This window comes from Danio aesculapii, chromosome 16 (assembly GCF_903798145.1).
Source record: "Danio aesculapii chromosome 16, fDanAes4.1, whole genome shotgun sequence".
NCBI lineage: Eukaryota > Metazoa > Chordata > Actinopteri > Cypriniformes > Danionidae > Danio > Danio aesculapii.
Genome location: NC_079450.1, coordinates 50,671,779 through 50,692,380, shown reverse-complemented (window position 1 = coordinate 50,692,380; position 20,602 = coordinate 50,671,779). Strand labels below are relative to the sequence as shown.

The 20,602-nt window shown below is 35.4% G+C and overlaps 1 protein-coding gene across 1 annotated transcript in view; it reads left to right on the top strand.

Moving 5' to 3' along the window:
- ulk4 (unc-51 like kinase 4) overlaps positions 1-20,602 on the top strand; it is a 330,407-nt gene that overhangs the window by 46,519 nt on the left and 263,286 nt on the right. Inside the window, exons 18-19 of the mRNA XM_056475236.1 lie at positions 1,241-1,348; positions 16,176-16,259. Coding sequence (XP_056331211.1) covers positions 1,241-1,348; positions 16,176-16,259 — 192 coding nt within the window. The remainder of the gene's footprint in view (positions 1-1,240; positions 1,349-16,175; positions 16,260-20,602) is intronic.

Sequence of the window (20,602 nt, the reverse complement as noted above, 5' to 3'; positions counted from 1 at the left end):
CTATAAACAACTGTCAATGATTTTGCCAATGAAAGGGAGATTTGAAATCGGCTTGTACTTGCTCAATAGGGTGTTCTCCAGTTTGGAAAAGTCCCTGAGAGAAGTGAAGCATTTATCACTTTTAGAAGATCCAGTTCTAGACAGTTACACACTGTTTTAAAGAACGATGTGGGGAGCGTGTCAAGGCTCCAGGTTGATGTTTTCATAATTTGCATGATCTCTTCTAAGATTTTACAATCAATTGCCTTGAAATCAGACATACTGTCTGATTTCGTAAGTTGTGGTTAAGCTTGTCTGACGTCAACACAACTTGGCTGATGCTAAAACAATATACTGTGCAGCCCTAATAAAAAACGTACGCTAAAGGCCAGGAGTCTGATTAATACAATTTGTGTAGAAACCTTCCTAAACGTGAACATACTGTACACCAGAATTTATTGTATTTAATTTGTTACTGATTATGATGATTTAAAGTGATTCAATTAAGTCAATATACAAGTTGAATATGTTTACTTACGTTTTTTTTTTTACAGGTGAGACACATTCTCCTGTTAAGTTTGTTTTTTTGTTATACAGTAAAAATGATTAGCCCTTCTGTGGAGGGCTTTTCTTTTTCACATATTTACCAAATTTTAACAGTATTTCCTATAATATTTTTTCTTCTGGATGATGTCTTATTTGTATTATTTTGGCTAGAATAAAAACAGTTTTTATTTAAAGTTCTCATTTTAAGGTCAGTATCAACCACTGATTTGCCTAATTACCCTAACTTTCCTTATTAACCTAATTGCCGTTTAAATGTCACTTTAAGATGAATACTAGTATCTTAAAAATATCTAGTAAAATATTATGTACTGTCATCATGGCAAAGATAAAAGAAATCAGTTATTAGAAATTTGTTATAAAAATTATCATGAAGTTTTCCCACGATATATGTGAAAAATGCTGCAAAAGTTGAGGGGTGCAGAGTTAGGGAGGAAAGAAGAGATCATGTAAAATGGACCACACTAGTAGACGTGTTTCTTTTATCTTTCAAATTCCATCATTTTCAAAGTCCATCATTGATTATTGCATTTTAGTTTATTTTTGCCATGCCACAACCTGTGACACAAACTTTTGTAAATGGGGAATAACAGCTCTAGTTTTAACTTTAGAAATGGCTTCACTTCAATCAACTAAATCTCAATTTTAGCTGTTTTTTTTTTATACAAAATCTGTGTGTTTTTGGTTTGTTCCTCAGGCAGTGGGCATGTTCACAGAACTGATCCGGGAGAACTTCAGGAGCAGCAAATTGAAGCAATGCTTGATTCCACCAATGGGGGAGCTGCTTTATCTCATTGCTACACAGGTATAGCAAATAGTTTTAATACGTAATTAAAATTATGCATGATGGTGTAAATGTTTGTTTTGCTTTAATTTATTATTAGATTTATTTTATTTTGTTTTATTTTAAACTTATATATGTATATATATATATATATATATATATATATATATATATATATATATATATATATATATATATATATATATATATGTATATATATGTATATATATGTATATATATGTATATATATATATATATATATATATATATATATATATATATATATATATATATATATATACATACATACATACATACATACACACACAGTTGAAGTCTAATTATTAGCCCCCCTGAATTATTAGACCCCCTGTTTTTTTACCCAATTTCTGTTTAACAGAGAGAAGAATTATTCAACACATTTCTAAACATAATAGTTTTAATAACTCATTTCTAATAACTGATTTATTTTATCTTTGCCATGATGACAGTAAATAATATTTTTCTACGTATTTTTCAAGACACTTCTATACAGCTTAAAGTAACATTTAAAGGCAATTATTGTATAGCGATGGCTTGTTCTGTAGACTATCAAAAAAAGATTTTGACCTTAAAATGGCTTTTAAAAATATATATTGTAATAGGGCTTAAAAGTAAATCAAATTTCAAACGGTTTATTAAAAAAATCAGTCGACCTTGAATTAAAATTCTCCAGTATTGAATATGGCAAATTACAGACTTTAAAGATCCGAATTTAACACTTTGTATACATTTCATATACAGTGGGTGCAGAAAGTATTCAGACCCTTTGCTCAGTATTTAGAGGAAGCACCCTTTTGACTTAATACAGCCATAAATTTTTTGAAAAAGATGCAACAGGTTGTTTCACACCTGGATTTGGGGATCCTTTGCCATTCCTCCTTGCAGATCCTCTCCAGTTCGGTCAAGTTGGATGATAAAGTTGGTGGACAGCCATTTTTAGGTTTCTCCAAAGATACTTAATTGGGTTTCAGTCAGGGCTCTAGCTGGCCCATTCAAGAACAGTCACAGAGTTGTTGCGAAGCCACTCCTTTGTTATTTTAGCTGTGTGCTTATGGTCATTGTCTTGTTGGCCAATAACCGTAAGCACTCTTAGGCCCAGTCTGAGGTCCTGAGCACTCTGGAGAAGGTTTTAGTCCAAGATATCCCTGTACTCGGCCATATCTTTCCATCAATTGCAACCAGTCATCCCGTCCATGCAGCTGAAAAACACCACCACAGCATGATGCTGCCACCACCATGCTTCACTCTTGGGACTGCATTGGACAAGTGATGAGCAGTGCTTGGTTTTCTCCACACATACCCCATAGAATTAAGGCCAAAAAGTTCTATCTTGGTCTCATTAGATCAGAGAAACTTATTTATCACCATCTTGGTGTCTTTTAGGTGTTTTTTTAAACAAATTCCAAGCAGGCTTTCATGTGCCGGCCACTCTGCCATAAAGCCCAGACTTGTGGAGTAGCTGAAGTGATGGTTGATTTTATACACCATTTTCCCATCTCCTGACTTCATCTTTGGAGCTCAGCCACAGTGATCTTTGGGTTGTTCTTTACCTCTCTCACCATGGCTCTTCTTCCCCCGATAGCTCAGTTTGGCCGGACGACCAGCTGTAGGAAGGGTTCTAGTCATCCCTAACGTGTTCCGTTTAAGGATTATGGAGGCCACTGTGCTCTCAGTTCAAATTTAGTTGCTTAATCCTGTTCCACACACACACACACACACACACACACACAAATTGACTTTAAATTGTAGAACTCAACTGATCAACTCGTTATTATTTTAATGCACATTAGATATATGCCTGTTTAAATATTATTCCCCTTTTCCAAATATGTAATAGGGATCTTTGCTGTTCTCAGAAGGGGAATGTGTTACAACTCAAAAAGCCCACCTTGTCAAATAGTGCTACAAATAAAGATACTCTACAGTTCAACACTCAGATAGTTCAGATCATATGCATTCATGGTCAGTGCTTCTCTTACCTAAGAGTAGGTGTAAATCTGGAACTGTGATTTGTGTATGCTGTATGGGGGTTTAAATTAAAATAATAGGTTGCTTATAAATGTGGTTGTGATTCCTGAAACTTACAGTGTATACATGAACACAATGTCCTGGCAGAGAACAAAAGTAAAATATCTTAGTACACAAATACACTTCATTAACCATGAACACAGACATCACCTATATACTATATAACTGCAGGTTAACTATTCTTATATAAAATAACTTTAACTGTTAAAAGCTATTAGTTACTAGTTATTTAGTTCAAGTATTAGTAACTAAGTAACTAATTAAGTTATGGTAACTAATAAGCTTAACTTTTGTAATGTAAAGCTGCTTTGAAACAATAATTCTTGTGAAAATCCCTATACAAATAAGCTTGAATTGAATTGAATATCTGAAGGGGACAAAAAAGTTCCTCTAATTAAAGAACCATCCATAACTCGCATATCACAATATTCACATGGGTCCAGGTAGTTATAGAATGAAATTGGAGGAGGAAAAAAAGAGTTAGGCTGTCTATTATATTGAAGCAATTATCGATCAACTTCTACGTTGGCTTCTAGGGAGACCAGCTCAAGAATAGATCCGTGTGTTCAATGGCCTGAAATTTCAGACAGCTCAATTTGCTTCTCATAAATGTCTTACAGCCGATATTTGTCCTCCGTGTATTGCGTGACATTTAAAAAGCTCCCTTATGAGGAGGGTTTCGCACAACCTCTCAGACCTCATTAACCTCAACACGAGGACCACCTCATAACAGATGCATTCTAGAGCGTCATGTGCAACCTTTGACACATTTTTTTTGGTGCCGTGAAAATGGCACACTTTATATTAGCAGTTAGCTTTACAATCTGTCACCGCATTAGCTAGGTGTAACACAATGCTTTGGTGAAAGTCAGCGCTGGGGGATTTTCAACAGCAGCCTGTGAATGAGCGAGGTGTAGAGGTGTAATGAAGCTCAGCCATAAACGGCTCATCACAGCACCATTTTGCCTCATTACAGCTAGTTTGATGAGATGGTCCGTGCTCCCAGGACACTGCTTTTACACCCTTTTCACCAAAGGCTCCTGTTTACACCTGGTGTTAAGATGGCTTTTGGTTGATCGGAGCACATGTAGACAAGGAAGACTATGCTAGGTGTTTATATGAGTCTCTCATCCACTTTTTTTGGATGATGGAGGGTTTGTGGCATTTGTGTATGGGCTTTTCTGATCTTTAATACTATTAAAAATGCTTACACGATACAACAAAATCTTTATTATGTACTACTTTTTGTCAATTTTATACAGTTAATAGTGCTAAACCAGTTAAAAAAAAACTACAACCCCAAATCAAAAAAAGGTGGGACAGAAGAAAGCGCAAATAAAATAGATAGGTAGTCATTTCCAAATTTACTTTGACTTGTATTTTATTATAGACAATGTGAACACAAAATATTTCATGTTTTGTCTAGTCAACTTCATTTCCTTTGTAAATATACATCCTTTCCTGTCATTCAGACCTGCAATTAGGGATGTAAGGGTTCACCGTGAGCCGGTTGAAAATCGATTCGAACATGTGACTATTCAAACCAGTAGAAATGTTAAACAAATCGTGATACATTTTTTGAACAGAGGGGGCGCTGTGTTCATAGGCGCAAACTTGCTTTACCTGCACATCAGCAGCAAACAAGCAGAGTAAAATTACAGTGGTGATGTGCGGTAAACAAACACAAACTGTGTGCAAATACTGCGGAAAGACGTGTACTTACACTCACAGAACATCGAATATGATGCACATAAACTGTCAGCACAGTGAAAAACTAATGTCACAGATGTCTAAAGCAACAAAACTATTAATAAGCCAAACCAAGCGGAGGATTTGCAGCTCCGCTTGCTCCGACACGTGCTTTGGAGATCACACGATGCATCAGTGTTTTCATATCGATAGTGTGAAGATGTTTTTTTCAGACTAAAAGAGAAAGTTTTTCTATTACAGAAGTAGGTATTAGATCATTTTTACCCTCTCCTTTTCAAATTAGTTTATGCATATTTTCATAATTTGCTCATTATTATTGAATATTTTAATATGTTCAAGATTTTTTATTCTTAAGTGTATCGCACTGATACTAATACTAATTAATTATACAAGTAATATTAATTATTCACCTTCATAATCATGTTCAACTCCTGTCTCTATTCTACTATATAATTAGTTATTTCATAATCAGTATTTTATGCCAGTGGCCAGTCGCCTGAGGGCAGAGGGCCTATTGACCACCTCTGTACACACTGCTCTCTGGTTTAGGAAAGGCTTTCCTCTCCACACCAGCCATCTTAGTCCTCAGTGAAAGTTTTTTCATCAGCAGGGGACATTATAAATGTGCAAAGACCTCAGCTTATGCCAGAAAACAGAGATATGCTGATATTTCTGTTTAAAAATGTAAAGTCCCAGCACAGTCACTGTTTTCGTTTGTTTATAATAAGGAGTCTTCTTTAGTTTGTATTATTATTTTTTTATTTATTTGTTTTTGGTTTAAGAAATTTGGTTATGGCAGAAAATAAATTATTTTGCAAAAATAAACAACAACATTTCTAAATGAAAGGGATCTTCACTTTAAATCTGATTCAAATAATTTTGTTAAGAAAATTGTGACTAAATCGTGAGATTAGTTTTGTGAATCATATTTAATCGTGAGTCATAGGTGTATCATTACATCCCTACCTGCAACACATTCCAAAAAAAAGTTGGGACAGAAGCAATTTAGGGCTAGTAATCAGGTAAATAATGATGTGTCAACAGGTGATTTTAATTATGATTTGGAACACAAGCAGCTTCCAAGAAAGGTCTAGTTCTTTAGGAGCAAAGACGGGCAGAGGATCTAATTAGCCGTGTTTCCACTATCGCGCCTAAAGCAAGCGAGCCAAGGCCAGTCGCGTTTCCACTATCACTTCCGGGGCGTAATCGGGCCAAAGCGGGGCTTCCTTGGGGCCAGTGTCCGGCCTTTTTCGGCCCGCCGAATACCTTGGGCCAAGGAGGGCCAACTGGGGCTTCGGGGCGGGGTTACGTACAAAGGCGGAGTTTTCCTGTCAGGTAAAGAGGAGACAAGATGCTTTCCTCCCTTACATTTGTTTTGCTATCGCGCTTGATCAACTCACTCGCCTTGCAGCCAAAATCTGTGTTCGAAGTAAATGCCGCCGAACTCGAATGTCCTTATCCAGGGATCGCTGTCTGGCCTTACACCAACAGACCACAAACAGTAAAAAAGCAATCGCTTCGGTGTTCTCCATCTTCCAGCTCTCGTAGTGATGCCAGGTTGTGTTTGTGGTTATAATTTGAGTTTTTTGTTCCCGCTGAACTGGGCGGGTTGTGTGACGGGTTGTGTGACGTTTGATTCGGGGGACGTTCTGGGGGCGGTGTTTGCATGACGCGCTGCGAGCAACTAGCCCGACAGTGGAAACGCGACGTGATTTCGGCCTCATTTCTCAACCTCCCGGGCTATTGGCCCGGCCTGGCCCGATTAAAGCCCTGGCTCGCACTGGCCCGATAGTGGAAATGCGGCTAGTGATTCTGTCATCAAGTACTTGATTCGGTGTGACTACATTTACTTTAATTCAACAATTTACTTTTTTAAAAGCTTATTAATTTTTTAAAAAGTAGCTTGCATTACACTTTTATAAACGTAATTCAAAGATTATTACTTAATATTTTTAAGTAATGCATTACTTTACTCGCTACTTTAAAAAGTAATATTATTACGTAACGCGTGCTACTTGTATTCTGTTACCCCCAACACTGATTATCAGACTATGAAAATACGATGGAATACTATAAATACATTTTCAAATACTATGAAAATGATACGTAAATATTTCGTGTGCATCAATAGTTATGGTTCCACTTTGTGGAATTACTACAGACTACTGCCATTTGCAGGTATAGAAACATACATCCTATCATGTAGATGCATAACGCCCAATTCACACAGGGCTTCAGCGTCAACGCTTGACAGAGGGTGTGTCTGAAGTTGGGGCTGTCGCGATTGTCATAGCAGCATCAGCCAATGAAATTAGTCTGCAATTCGCTACTGTCTGAGCTGGGGTGTTCGCATAAAACCATCTGATTGGCTGACGCTGACATTTGAATAGCTAAAAAATAGTTAAAAGAACAGAGAAATTCCAACTTCTACATCAAGCAACATTGCTGAAGCTGTGCCGACGGATCGACAATTCAGTTCGGCAATGCTTGACATCACCCATTCAATCTGAATAAGGCATAACACACATTCTCGATTTACTCAGCTGTTGTCCGTTTGGTGTGTTCACATGCAGCTTTTTACTTCAGAAAGGACCAGATGCAGTTGAGTTTTTTTTTTCTGCCACCAGTTCTTTGATGTTGCCTTGCTGTGTCTCTGGCTTTAATAACAGGGCCAAAATGTGTCCTGTGTTGTAGACATCTGGTCACCCTAATCTGATCGCCGCATCGATTGCTGTAAGGGACCGCGGGTTAGCTGATAACATGCTTTGTTGGGCTTATGTAAGTGTGTATCTCCTGTACGGTTGTGTTTTTCAGGGTCATGCAGTACAACAGCACACACAGCTTTTATTGATCATGTTAGCTCTGAGTGCTAGGGGAGGAGGGGGGGGGGGGGGATGACGCCGTGGCCTTGATTGGCTTTATCTAATGACTTTTCTCTACTCTTCAGTTCTAGCATAATGTGAGCAATAGGTGTGCTGCTGACGCTATGAATGTCAGTAGTGGTCCAGGTGGAAAACTGAGGCTGTGCTCTGTGGCACATAATGAATAGGGCTGATGTTAGATCACAAATATGGGCCAGTTCATTGTTCTTTTCAGTAAAACAGAAATATAATGTATAATTGTTGTTTTCATTTTTAAAGAAATTTACTATCAGTTTTTATGAGTTATAAAAACCCAAGTGTAATCTACAAAGAGATATTACTGTCTTAAAGGTAATTTCTAGGGTTTAACTTTACCCCAAATTTCAATTCTACAATTTAAACACCAAATTTGAAAATTTTTGTAACATAAAAAATAATTTTAATCAGCTCTGAATGAAACTGACTTTAAAATGTTTGTAGAAATTAAAATAAAATAAATGCAAACAAATTAAATGTTTTAATTCAGGTCTTCTGAAGAGACATAAACAGATTTAGGCCCAATCCCAATTCTACTTCAGAATGTTGTGGTACGACTATACAGGAGTTATTATTAGCGGTTATAGATTGCGAAATTTAGCTGTTTTTATTTAAGCATTTTTTTTATAAAAGCATGACGGTAAAATACACGCGGTTATGAATGTATTAAAACATATGTTTGTTTGTTGTAAAAAAATTGAAATAATGACAAAAATTACTCATTTGTGCCTCTCCTTACTTCTGTGTGCAGTGTGGCTGGTGTATACTGGGCAATTTTTGTACCTCTTGGTTTTGTGTGGTCCTGAAAAATCTCCGTTTCGAGGGGTATCTAGCCCTTCCCCTTAACCCTACGCTTTCAAGCTAAAGAGAATTGGGACACCACTACCCCTTTCATGTGAACATGCAAACTGAGGGGTAATGGTAAGGGGAAGGGCTACGCGGTAGAATTGGGATTGGGCCTTAATATTTTTGAAACCTATAAGAAGTATGTTTTCTTTTTTAATGCAGTTTTTTTTTTTACCCCTTTTTTATTTTATTTTATTTTAATGCTGAATTTTTAGCATGATTACTTCAAGTATAATTGTCTTTACTATTAACTTTATCACTGACCTCAAGCTTTCCATTTTAGATTAATGGAGTTCTTTCAACTTTTTGTTCTTCAGTAAAACCTACAAAATAAATATTTACATGCATACATATAAAACATGTGAAACCGTTTTCATGATCAACATATTGGATTTTCTCAGTGATCACATTACTCTACACTACCTGACAAAAGTCTTGTCATCGATCCCAATTGTAAGAGCAACAAATAGTAACTTGACTTCTAGTTGATCATTTGGATAAGTGGCAGAAGGTCGATTTTTCTGATGAATCATCTGTTGAACTGCATCCCAATCTTCACAAATACAGCAGAAGACCTATTGGAATCCGCATTGACTCAAGATTCTCACAGATATCAGTCAAGTTTGGCGAAGGAAAAATCATGGTTTGGGGTACATTCAGTATGGGGGCGTGCGAGAGATCTGCAGAGTGGATGACAACATCAACAGCCTGAGGTATCAAGACATTTGTGCTGCCCATTACATTACAAACCACAGGAGAGGGCGAATTCTTCACAGGATAGCGCTCCTTCTCATACACAAGCCTCCACATCAAAGTTCCTGAGAGCAAAGAAGGTCAGTGTATGCCAGGATTGGCCAGCCCAGTCACCAGACATGAATATTATTGAGCATGTCTTGGGCATTAAAGATGAATCTAAAGAATCTTGATGAACTCTGGAGTTCTGCAAGAACGCTTTCTTTGCCATTCCAGATGACTTCATTAATAAGTGATTTGAGTCATTGCAGAGATGTACGGATGCAGTCCTCCAAGCTCATGGGAGTCATACACAATATTCATTCTTTTTCCACTGCACCATGGCTTTATATTCTATACTGGACATTATTTCTGTTAAGTGACAAGATTTTTGTCTAAGCATAGTCAGACCTTATTGTCCTAATTAAATAATTAAAAATCAAGACATGATCATATTTTATTTTGGTAAAATAAGTGTAATCTAGAGGCCTTTGCCTTTCATATAAGCCACTTCTGACACCAAATGATCAACTAGAAGTCAAGTTAGTATTTTTTGTTCCTAAAACTTGGATAAGCGACAAGACTTTTGTCAGATAATGTAATTATACTTGAAATTCAGCTTACCAGCACAGGAGTAATTTGCATTTTAAAATAAATTTCAAAACACATTTTAATATTACTGTATTTCAGAATTTACTTTGAATAATTTTAGTGTGTTCGTGTGCTTCTCCCCTTCAATGTCTATGGTGGATCATTGTAGTTATTGTGTACTGTACTTTTATTGTATTACCTAATACTTATGTGTCCAAATCTGATACTTTCAGGGAGTTTTTGTTTCCATAAGTATGAGAAGATAGAATTTAATATCTCATGTTTCATTTAGAAGCTTCTGCAGTGTACATAAAGAGAGAGAGAGGCCATTGTTGGCTCCAGTTGTGTTATATCAGCCACAAGGGGGTAGAGTTTTCCCCTTTTTGCTGCAGGTTTCCCTTGACAATCAATTTTAATGGCCCTGAAAAAAGTTAGAATAGTTCTCTGTGAGAATGAAATGCCCTGAGGTACTCACTCATGGGAATGAGTTTATTGGATGCCATGTTTCCAAATTGAACTGCGTAACATAGTAGAATTTTTTATATTGACTAATTCACTCAATAATGACATTTCCTCCATAATTGTAGTCATTCTCAAGTTCTTCCATACCTCTGCATATTCAGTTCAAGTCAAAATTATTTGCCCTCCGCTGATATTTTTTTTCTTTTTCAAATATTTCCCAAATAATGTTTAACAGAGCAAGGAGTTTTTCACAGTATTTCCTATAATATTTTTTCTTCTGGGGAAAGTCTAAGTAGTTATTTTGGAATAAAACTAGTTTTAATGAAAAAAAGGTCAATATTATTAGCCCTTTTAAGCAATATTTGTTTTCGATTGTCTACAGAACAAACCATAATTATACAATGATTTGCCTAATTACCCTAACTTGCCTAATTAACCTAATTAAGCATTTAAATGTCACTTTTGGCTGAATACCATTCCATTGTTTACTTATTGTGTTTAATTCATTTTTGGATTTAATTAATTAATGAATTTTTTGGGATTTGAAGGTAAATAATTAATTATTCACATGCATCAAAATACCAGCGTTCAGCAGAAGAAAAATGTACTAGAGGAAAAGTAAACGATTAATATTCATTTCTTTTTTTTTGGTCGAAAAAGTTTGATTTGGTCACTTGAATAGACTTACAACAATCACAAGTTCCAGAATTCATTTTCTGATGTGCACACAAACTAATAAAAGAAAAGAACACCCCAACATTAACAGTCAAAACAATTTTAGTTACAGTATATTGCTTTAGGCAATAGAATTTTTCCAATTTTTATTTCTCAGTGAACTATCACTTCAAGTCTCGAAGTAGGATGTGTGTAGTCTGTTATTGCATTAACTGTAACAAAACACCATGTACTGAAAATGTAGCCTTGAGTTGATGTATTTTGTATAAATTTAATTTTAAAAGCTTTATTTCTTTAGAGTTAGAGTTTTCAGTTTAATCAGACTTTGAAATTTTATTAATTCCTTGACCATTTTACTTTTAAACTCATTAGTTTGACACTTTACTAAAAGGAATAGTTCACCCAAAAATTACAATTCTGTCCGTCATTCACTGACTTGTCCCAAGCATGTTTGAGTTTCTTTCTTTTGTTGAACTGGAGATATTTTTGAAGAAATCTTGAAAACTGTACCCATCGACCATACATGTTTTTTACCTGCTATGGAAGTCAATGGTCAATGGTATTTCTTCAAATTATCTTCAATGGAAACTAATAAAGGTTTGAAACCACTTGGTATTGAGTACCTTGCAAAAAAATAAAGTGCTAAATTAAGCTAAATTATTTTCCAAAGGGGTCCACAAAATGATCTAGTATTCGCTGTGACATAATATTATTTCGCTTACCCTATTGGCTGATTATTTTGCTTGTTTTAAGCGTATGGCATATTATTTGTGAAAACAAGACCATATTTTTGCTTGTCTTGAAAAGGCTTCTGGATTTAAGAATTTTTACATAATTAGACTAAAAACAAGACTAAAAAATCTACATGAAATGCATTTTTGCAATGTAAATAATGAGTCAATCAAATTTGTGTGTGAACTATCCCTTTAATTGGACTTTCTCTATGTGATAGTAATGCATTAATCAACACGACTTGCTTTTTTTAAATGATAAAGATGTTTTAGTTATTTTTCATTAAGAGTGGATTTTTCAAGGACAATTTTTCATTTTTTTATTGACGTTTCAATAACAAACATACAAAATCAACACAGAAAAAAATGACAGTGATAGTAACAATCATAGTAACTTAACAGAGCAAGTTAAATGATATTATAAATACATATAAAACAGTAAAAAAGTAAGAAAATTTAATAGAAATAAACACAAATAGTGCAAGAGGAAAAGAGGACTAATGTATCTGTGAGATTTTCAAAAAATTTATCATAATGTTCCAAGAATCAATCACTTTTATTGTTTTTAACCAATTTAACATATTTAATTAATACATCAATTTCAATTATAAATGTGAAAAAGAAGGCTGTGAATTCAAATATTTTTGTTTGTGAATAAAATATTTCCCATACAAAATAAATAAATAATGTAGTTAATGTAGTAAATTTTAGTTGTACCTTTATAGTAACAAATAATATAGTGTAGGTCAATTTTTTATAATTTAAATAACTTCTCGCGAAATGTTTTTTTTTTTCTCTCTTTCAAATGACTAACTTTAGAAAATGTTTCTGGTTTTAAGAATGTTTAGATAATTAGACTAGAAATGAGACAAAAAAATTTTTGAAAGGAAAGCAGTTTTGCAGTGTAAATAATGAGTTAAATTTGTGTGAACTATCCCTTTAATTGGACATTGGAAAACTTCCTTTGTGATGTTTGTGCATTAATCAACATGACTTTCTGTTTTTATATGATAAAGACGTTTTAATTATTTTTCATTAATAGTGTATTTTTCAAAGGCAATTTTTCATTTTTTATTGATGCTTCAATAACAAACATACACAATCGTACCTACATAGAAAAAAATTACGTGATAGCAACTTAACAGAGCAAGTTAAATGATATTATCAGTACATATAAAACAGTAAAAAAAGGAAGAAAAAAATTTATATAAATAAATAACACTAATATAGCACAAGGAAAAAAGAACATATGCATCCTTGATATTTCCAAAATAATTAGCGCAATATTGCAAGAATCAATCACTTTTCTTGTTTTTAACCTATCTAAGAGGTTTAATCAGTACATCCATTTCAATAAAAAATGTTTAAAAAAGGGTTTTTGTTTGTGAATAAAATATTTCCCAAACAAAATAATGTAGTTCTCGGGTAAATTAGTTTTACCTTTATAATAGCAAATAATATCTTGTAGGCCCAGTTGTCATTATTAAATCTCTACCTGCTAAATGCAATCATCTTTTTTTCTCTTTCAAATGACTAACTTTAGAAAATGCTTCTGGATTTAATCATTTTTAAATAATCGGACTAGAAATAAGACAAGACTATCCCTTTAGTTGGACTTTCTCTGTGATAGGAATGCATTAATCAACATTACTGGCTGTTGTTAAAAGATAAAGATTATTATCATTATTCATTAAGAGTGGATTTCTCAAGGCCAATTTTTCTTTAGTTTTTTTTTTTATTTACGCTTCAATAACAAACATGCAAAATCAAACCGACACCTAAAAAAATGGCAGTGATGGTAACAATCATAGTACCATAGTACCAAGTTAAATGATATTATAAATAAAACAGTAAAAAGGAAATATAATAAATAAATAAATGACACATAGAGCAAGAGGGGTTCATGTACCCGCATACAAAACAGAGAAATAATAAATATAAAAAATATGAAAAACTGTTCATTTATGCCAAATTTGAACCTTCTCACAAACAAAAAAATATATATTTTTAACTGAAATAAAATAAAAATGTGAAACAAACAATGATGAATAAACAGCGACACAACGGCACAATTTGATGATTGGTCGACTAATCAGCGGTGAGGGGGCATGTATAATTCCTGCCCACATAGAGAACAAATTTTAAAGCTGTTTGTTCGTTTGGTTTTTATCGCATTTTCAATTTGTGTAAAAACTAAATGTGACGAAAACAAAAATAAATATTTGGAAAAGCAAAATGTTTATGTTCGTGGGAAGGTTCAAATTAGGCATATACAAATAATTTATTCATTTTTTCCAAGAATAGAAAACCAATTATACGTGAGTACATGGACCAAGAGGATACCCCTGATATTTCCAAAATGATTATCGTAGTATTCCAAGAGTCGATCACTTTTCTTGTTTTCAACCAATCTAAGGGTGTTTTCAGACTTGCCTTATTTAGTTCAGTTGAATCGAGTTCGTTTTCCATCTTGGTTCGTTTGGCCAGGTATAAATATCCGCTTTCAAACGAACTCTGGAGCAATTAATTTGTGGTGAGAACGTGATCCAAATTAAAACAGACCCAACCGCAAAAAGTACTGCGCCTATTTGAACTAATCCAGCTGCCGTAGTCCGATGTGCTGTCCCCTCTTAAGGGATGTGGAGGAAAAATATTTGTTGACAGCACTTTACCAACAGTTTTAAACAGAGAGAAAGAGAGGGGAAAGCATTACCTGATGAATTGTTGGTAATATTTCGCAGTTTAGCTAAGTTAATTCACGCCTCCTCCTGAAGTGACTTGCGATGCACCTTCACCTTTTGCAATGCATTAAAGGGCACCTATGGTAAAAAATCGACTTTTCAAGCTGTTTGGACAGACATATGTGCATGTATGGTGTATAGACCGTCATATTGGGGTGAAATAAACACACCCAGAAACGTAGAATTGGTGGGCGGGGAGGACTAGCCTTAAAGGAGCAGTACACCAAAACCGCCACCCAGTGAAAAAATTTATAAATAGGAATTTAATAAAAGTTATAATAAAAAATGTGATGGGTGTTTTGAGCTGAAACTTTACACACACTTTCTGGAGACACAAAAGACTTATAATAAATCTGAAAAAAGGGCTAACATAGGTGCCCTTTAAAACATTATTTTCCAGCTGCAGCCGTGCTTCATTCTCGAAATACATAGTTTGTCAAAAGTGATGTATACAAACTACATAGTATACTATGACCAGGGATACAATCAGCCAGCGCAGTCACTCCACAGTAAAAAGCGACATTTTGTGTCTGCCGGTTTGTTTACTTGCGGGAGTTCCATTGACATTTTCCCACACGTTAATTCTGACCAATCGAAAATCAGTTTAGGAAATACGTTCAATAACATCTGGCCAATGAGTGATGTGGATTTTGTCACATGACTGCATTTTGGTAAAATCAGCAATCAGTGTGGTGTGAAAAGGACCCAAAGACAGCAGAAAATTGCTACAATGTATCATTTGCAGCCCTTGGTCCGGACCAAATGAACCAAACCACAGATGTGAAAGCATCTGAGAAAGAGATTTAACAAATATGTCAATTTCAATAAAAATAAATGTAAAAAAAAGGCTGCGAATAATAACTAATAATTATACTGTACATAATAATATCCTGTAGGCCAATTTTTCATTATTAAATCTCTACCAGCTAAATGTAATCATCAATTTTTTTTCTCTCTTACAAATGACTAACTTCCTCCCGCATACTGCATAAAGCAGCGACGTACAAACAGAAATCCAAATCAGGCCTTGACTTATACGAAGGTCTTGCTCGCAAGCTGCTGTTGATGTTGACGATCAGTCTCGGCTCGCTGCAGAACTCGAGCATTAGAAGTTAAATAAATGAGAGGAGGATGTTGCTCGGCACCGTTCTCCGCTTCTTTCTCTCTAATTGACACAATCATCGCTTATCACTTGAGCTGTGTTTCTCCTCTACCTGCCTGCGAGACTGTCGCCTTATTTACCGTCACAGGACTTTATTTATTTAGCCTCATTATGGTGGCGGCTGCATTTTACTGCTTTTAATTGTTCCCCCAATGAGCCTCTGTAATAGTTCTCTCTGTCTCGCTACTCACACACTCTCACACACACATACTCTCTTTCCTTCCCCTCCAGGAAGAGAAGAAAGAGCGCCCAGGAGGATTGTGGGTCGTTCCTGCTGCCGCCTACACCGTGTTAATGAGGTGCCTTCGGGAAGGGGTAAGACTGCTACACTGTCCTCACTGAGTGTGTGTAACTGAGCGTGTGAATGCATGTGTGTGTGCACATGGGGGCGGGGGGATTTGTCTGATAACCAACCAACCTCCCTCCCCCCCCAAGCCCTTAAAGGCATTATTCGGTTGCCGCAAGTCAAGGGCGCTCAGTCAGTCAGTCAGTCCTGTCACACACACACATTCACACTCACCTGCAGCAGAAGTGCTCACGTAACAGCACCTCCGGTTGTCTCAGTAGCAATTAACCACGCTGGCCTGCATTGTTTAAGAACGGAACCATCTGCATGGAGACAGACATCAAACTGATCGTCTGTGCTCTGAACAGACTGTGTTTACTGAGAGCTCCTCTTCCACAGGGGACTCCGCACCACACACACTCCCTCATTATTCCTTTATTAGCAGGGGAAGATCTGCCATTAAGAAGACAATTTAGGAGCTGCAGCTTGTGATGCCGACAACCTCTGGTCTTCAGCGTTGAAAGAAAGTGGCGTTTGGATGGGGAAAACAAGGGAAAAAAGTTGCGATCATACCGAAGTTTGTATTTTGGTTGGTCCGCTGCCAGCTTTTGGTACTTTTTTGCCTGTATGTAGGATTGGCCTAGTGGTTAAACTAGGTATTGCAGTCCAAATTCAAAATATTGATTTTATTTTTTTATCTGGCCCATCCTTCGTCTCAATGCACAAACGTGACTGAAATGAAATCTGCTGTTTTCCACCAAGGCAACCTGGGGTGCTTAAATATTGCTGTGTGTAGGATTGACCTAGTGGTTGAACTACGTGTTGCAGTCCAAATTCAAAATATTGAGTCTTTTTTCTCCACCTGGCCCTTCCTTCATCTCAGTACAGAAACATGACTGAAATTAAATGTGCTGTTTTCCACCAAGGCAACCGGAGATGCTGAATTATTGTTGGGTAAACTGGTAGTGGGTGGTGTTACACAGACCAAAACAAAGACAGACATTCTGACATGTATGGAACATTGTCGCCAACAACCGTTTGGTCTTTATTGTTGAAAGAAAGTGCCATTTGGACAAAGAAATATGTTTTGGTGGGGAAAAAAGTTGTTGACAATGATAACGTTTGTGTTTTGGTTGGTCCGCTGCTGGCTTTTGGTGACATTGTACTTTTGCCTGTGTCTAGGATTTATCTAGTGCTTGAACAAAGTATTGCAGTCCAAATTCAAAATATTGAGATGTTTTTTTTTTCTCCACTTGGCCCGCCATCCTTCGACTCAACGCACGAAAATGACTGAAATGAAATATGCTGTTTTCCACCAAGGCAACAGAAGGTGCTGAATTATTGTTGGGTAAACTGGTAGTGGGTGGAGTTGCACAGACCAAAACAAAGAAGCATTCTGACACGGAACCCCCATTGTCGTCAACAACCTTTGGTCTTCAGCGTTGAAAGAAAGTGGCATTTGGACAAAGAAAAAAGTTATGATGAAACAAGTTTGTCAAAAGATCAGCCACCAGCTTTTGGGAAAGTTTTACTGTGTGCCTGTGTGTAGTGGTTGAACTAGGTATTGCAGTCCAAATTCAAAATATTGAGTTTTTTTTTTTTAATTTTATTATTTTTTCCTTTCACATGACCCGTCCTTTGACTCAACGCACACATGACTGAAATGAAATGTGCTGTTTTCCACCAAAACAACACAAGGTGCTGAAATATTGTTGAGTAAGCTGGCAGTGGACAAACATTCTGACACGGAACACACATTGTCACCAACAACATTTGGTCTTCAACGTTGAAAGAAAGTGGCATTTAGATAAAAATAAAATACGAAAAAGTCATGATGAAGCTAACATTTGTCTAAAGAGTTGTGTTTTGGTTGGTTCGCTGCCAACTTTTGGTAAAGTTGTGCTTTTAACCTGTGTGTAGGAATGACATCTAGTGGTTGAACTCGGTATTTCAGTCCAAATTCTAAATATTAGAGTTTTTTTGTTGTTTTTTTTACCTGGCCCATCGTTCGACTCAACGCACACACATGACTAAATGAAATATGCTGTTTTACAATATTGTTGGGTAAGCTGTCCGTGCGCGGCGTTACTTAGACCAAAACAAAGACAGACATTCTGACTTGGAACGCACATTGTCACCAACAACATTTGGTCTTCAGCGTTGAAAGACAGGGGCATTTGGATGGGGAAAAAAATAACAAAGTTGCGATTAAGCTAATGTTTGTCTATTTTATTATAATAAATAAAAAATGTATTTTACAAAACCATTTTACCCCAAAATTTACAGAAAAATTGAACCAAAATATTTGACCAAATTATATTTCAAATTTAAAGTTGATATCTCAATAAATAATATTGGCTTTCAGTTGGATTTTGTTTAGGTGTGGTACCAAGCATTACTATCATATGACAAAATAAAAGTCTAGAATAAATAGTTCAATTGGGAACCACTCGGTCTAAAACATTTCTTATAAATACTGGTTGTTTCTATTCATAGTAACAACACTTTAGTGGTATGCCTTGTATATTGTGTTGCAGACAACCCTTGGTCTGCAATATTATCAGAAAGTACTCTTGTGAAGGAAAAAGTCAGGCATGTTAAGACTAAGGTTTGTCTAGCAGTTCTCTGGCTGCATCTGCTGTTTTCTGACTGGTCAGCGGCCAACGGTTGCCAAAAGTTGTGCCCTCTAGTGAGCCTGCCCAATTTTAGCCCTCTGCTCTAACCTGCTTATGCAGCATTTAATCTCTCTCTCTTTTTTTGGTCTCATCACTTTTTGCCAGAAGTTAAATTTATATTCTCAGGTGCTTGAAGTTTGTTCTTTATGGAGTTCATTGAAAATTCAAGGTCAAATCGAATTTGTTTTTTGTAAAAGAACCAATGGCTTGTGAGGATCAACAGCTGTTATGCGTTTTACTAAAAAAAAAAAAATACACACGCATTACGTTTATTGACACATCAGCAACTTTTCGAAACTTCAGAAGCAAACATCACAGTAGTTCTGCTTCAGACAGAAAGCTCCATTGACCATCTGATGCTAATTGAATGCAAAAATGCTTCCAGACTGTCTACCAAAATAAAAAATTCCCAAAATTAAATCTTTAAATACTATTCAGTAAGATGAAATGTAGACTAGTAGCAAAATACCAGCAGCTTTTGTTCATTTTAACAGACATTATTATTGCAGGCTAGATTAGCAATTGCTACATTTCCATAACCCTTTAATACAGTTCATGATTTGTTAATACATTTTAAATATTTTGCATGAGTTATTTATCCACATTTAGTTTTTGTCCTCCCAAAATAACAAGCCTGCTAAGCGAATATATTGTTAATGCGAACTGCTTGTTATGAGTGCAGGAAAACATGGTTCAGAAACTTTTAAAGTCATACAATACAAGGTAAAATGGCAAAGCTAATAATATATTTTAGGTTTAGTATGGGTGAACCAAAGCTTGTTATTTCACTGCAGCTAAAGAAATCAACTCTTCCACTACAAGGCGGTATTTATATTTTATGAGTCAAAAAATCTGCTAGACATAGTTAACAATCAAATTAAAATCAGTATAAGGGCCCCACTTTATATTAGCAGTTTTTAATGCCGTATATTTAGGTTAAATACTGTATATTAATTGTTGTTCATTGTTTTCATGTTGTACAAAACACTTTTGCTGCTTCTATGGGTGAATATAGTTAAATTTAGGCTTAACAGGAGATGTTGAATTGTAAAGGGTGAGTAGAAAGCTCAATGTAATATACATTATGTCTTTTTTTTTGGTCGTTATGAGTGCTATATAATGAGTATGCAGTCAATAAGTGCATTGTATCTTATGCTTAATTTAAATACTATCACACTGTATTTAATGGAGGTACCTTACACTACTTAAAGCAATGATGGCTTCTTTTACATGGCTTGTCATCTTCAGGCTGATGTAATAGTGGACACTGCTTTTTGGCTTCTTTTTTTTGTTCAAGTAAACCTACTTCAGTGCATTGAGCTTAACACCATGTCCTTACAAAACGTAATGCGACAAGATTCCAGAGAAACTATAGGCAATTTGTCTATTCACACCAGATGTGACATGACAGAAATATTTAAACTCCACAGATATTCAGAAGTGCATAATAGTGTAGTCCCAATTACACTGAAAAATTGTTGCAAACAATTTATACCGGTTGAATTTACACAAACAAATTAAATTAGTAATGTTCAACTTAATTTATTTGTTTAAATTCAGCCAGTTTCCAACCACATAACTTAAAAAAAATTAGTAAATACTAGGAATCATCTTTGAATTATTTTTTTCTAGTGTATCTAAATGAATTAATAATTAAACTAATTATTTAGTTTATTATCTAATTAATTAATATTAAT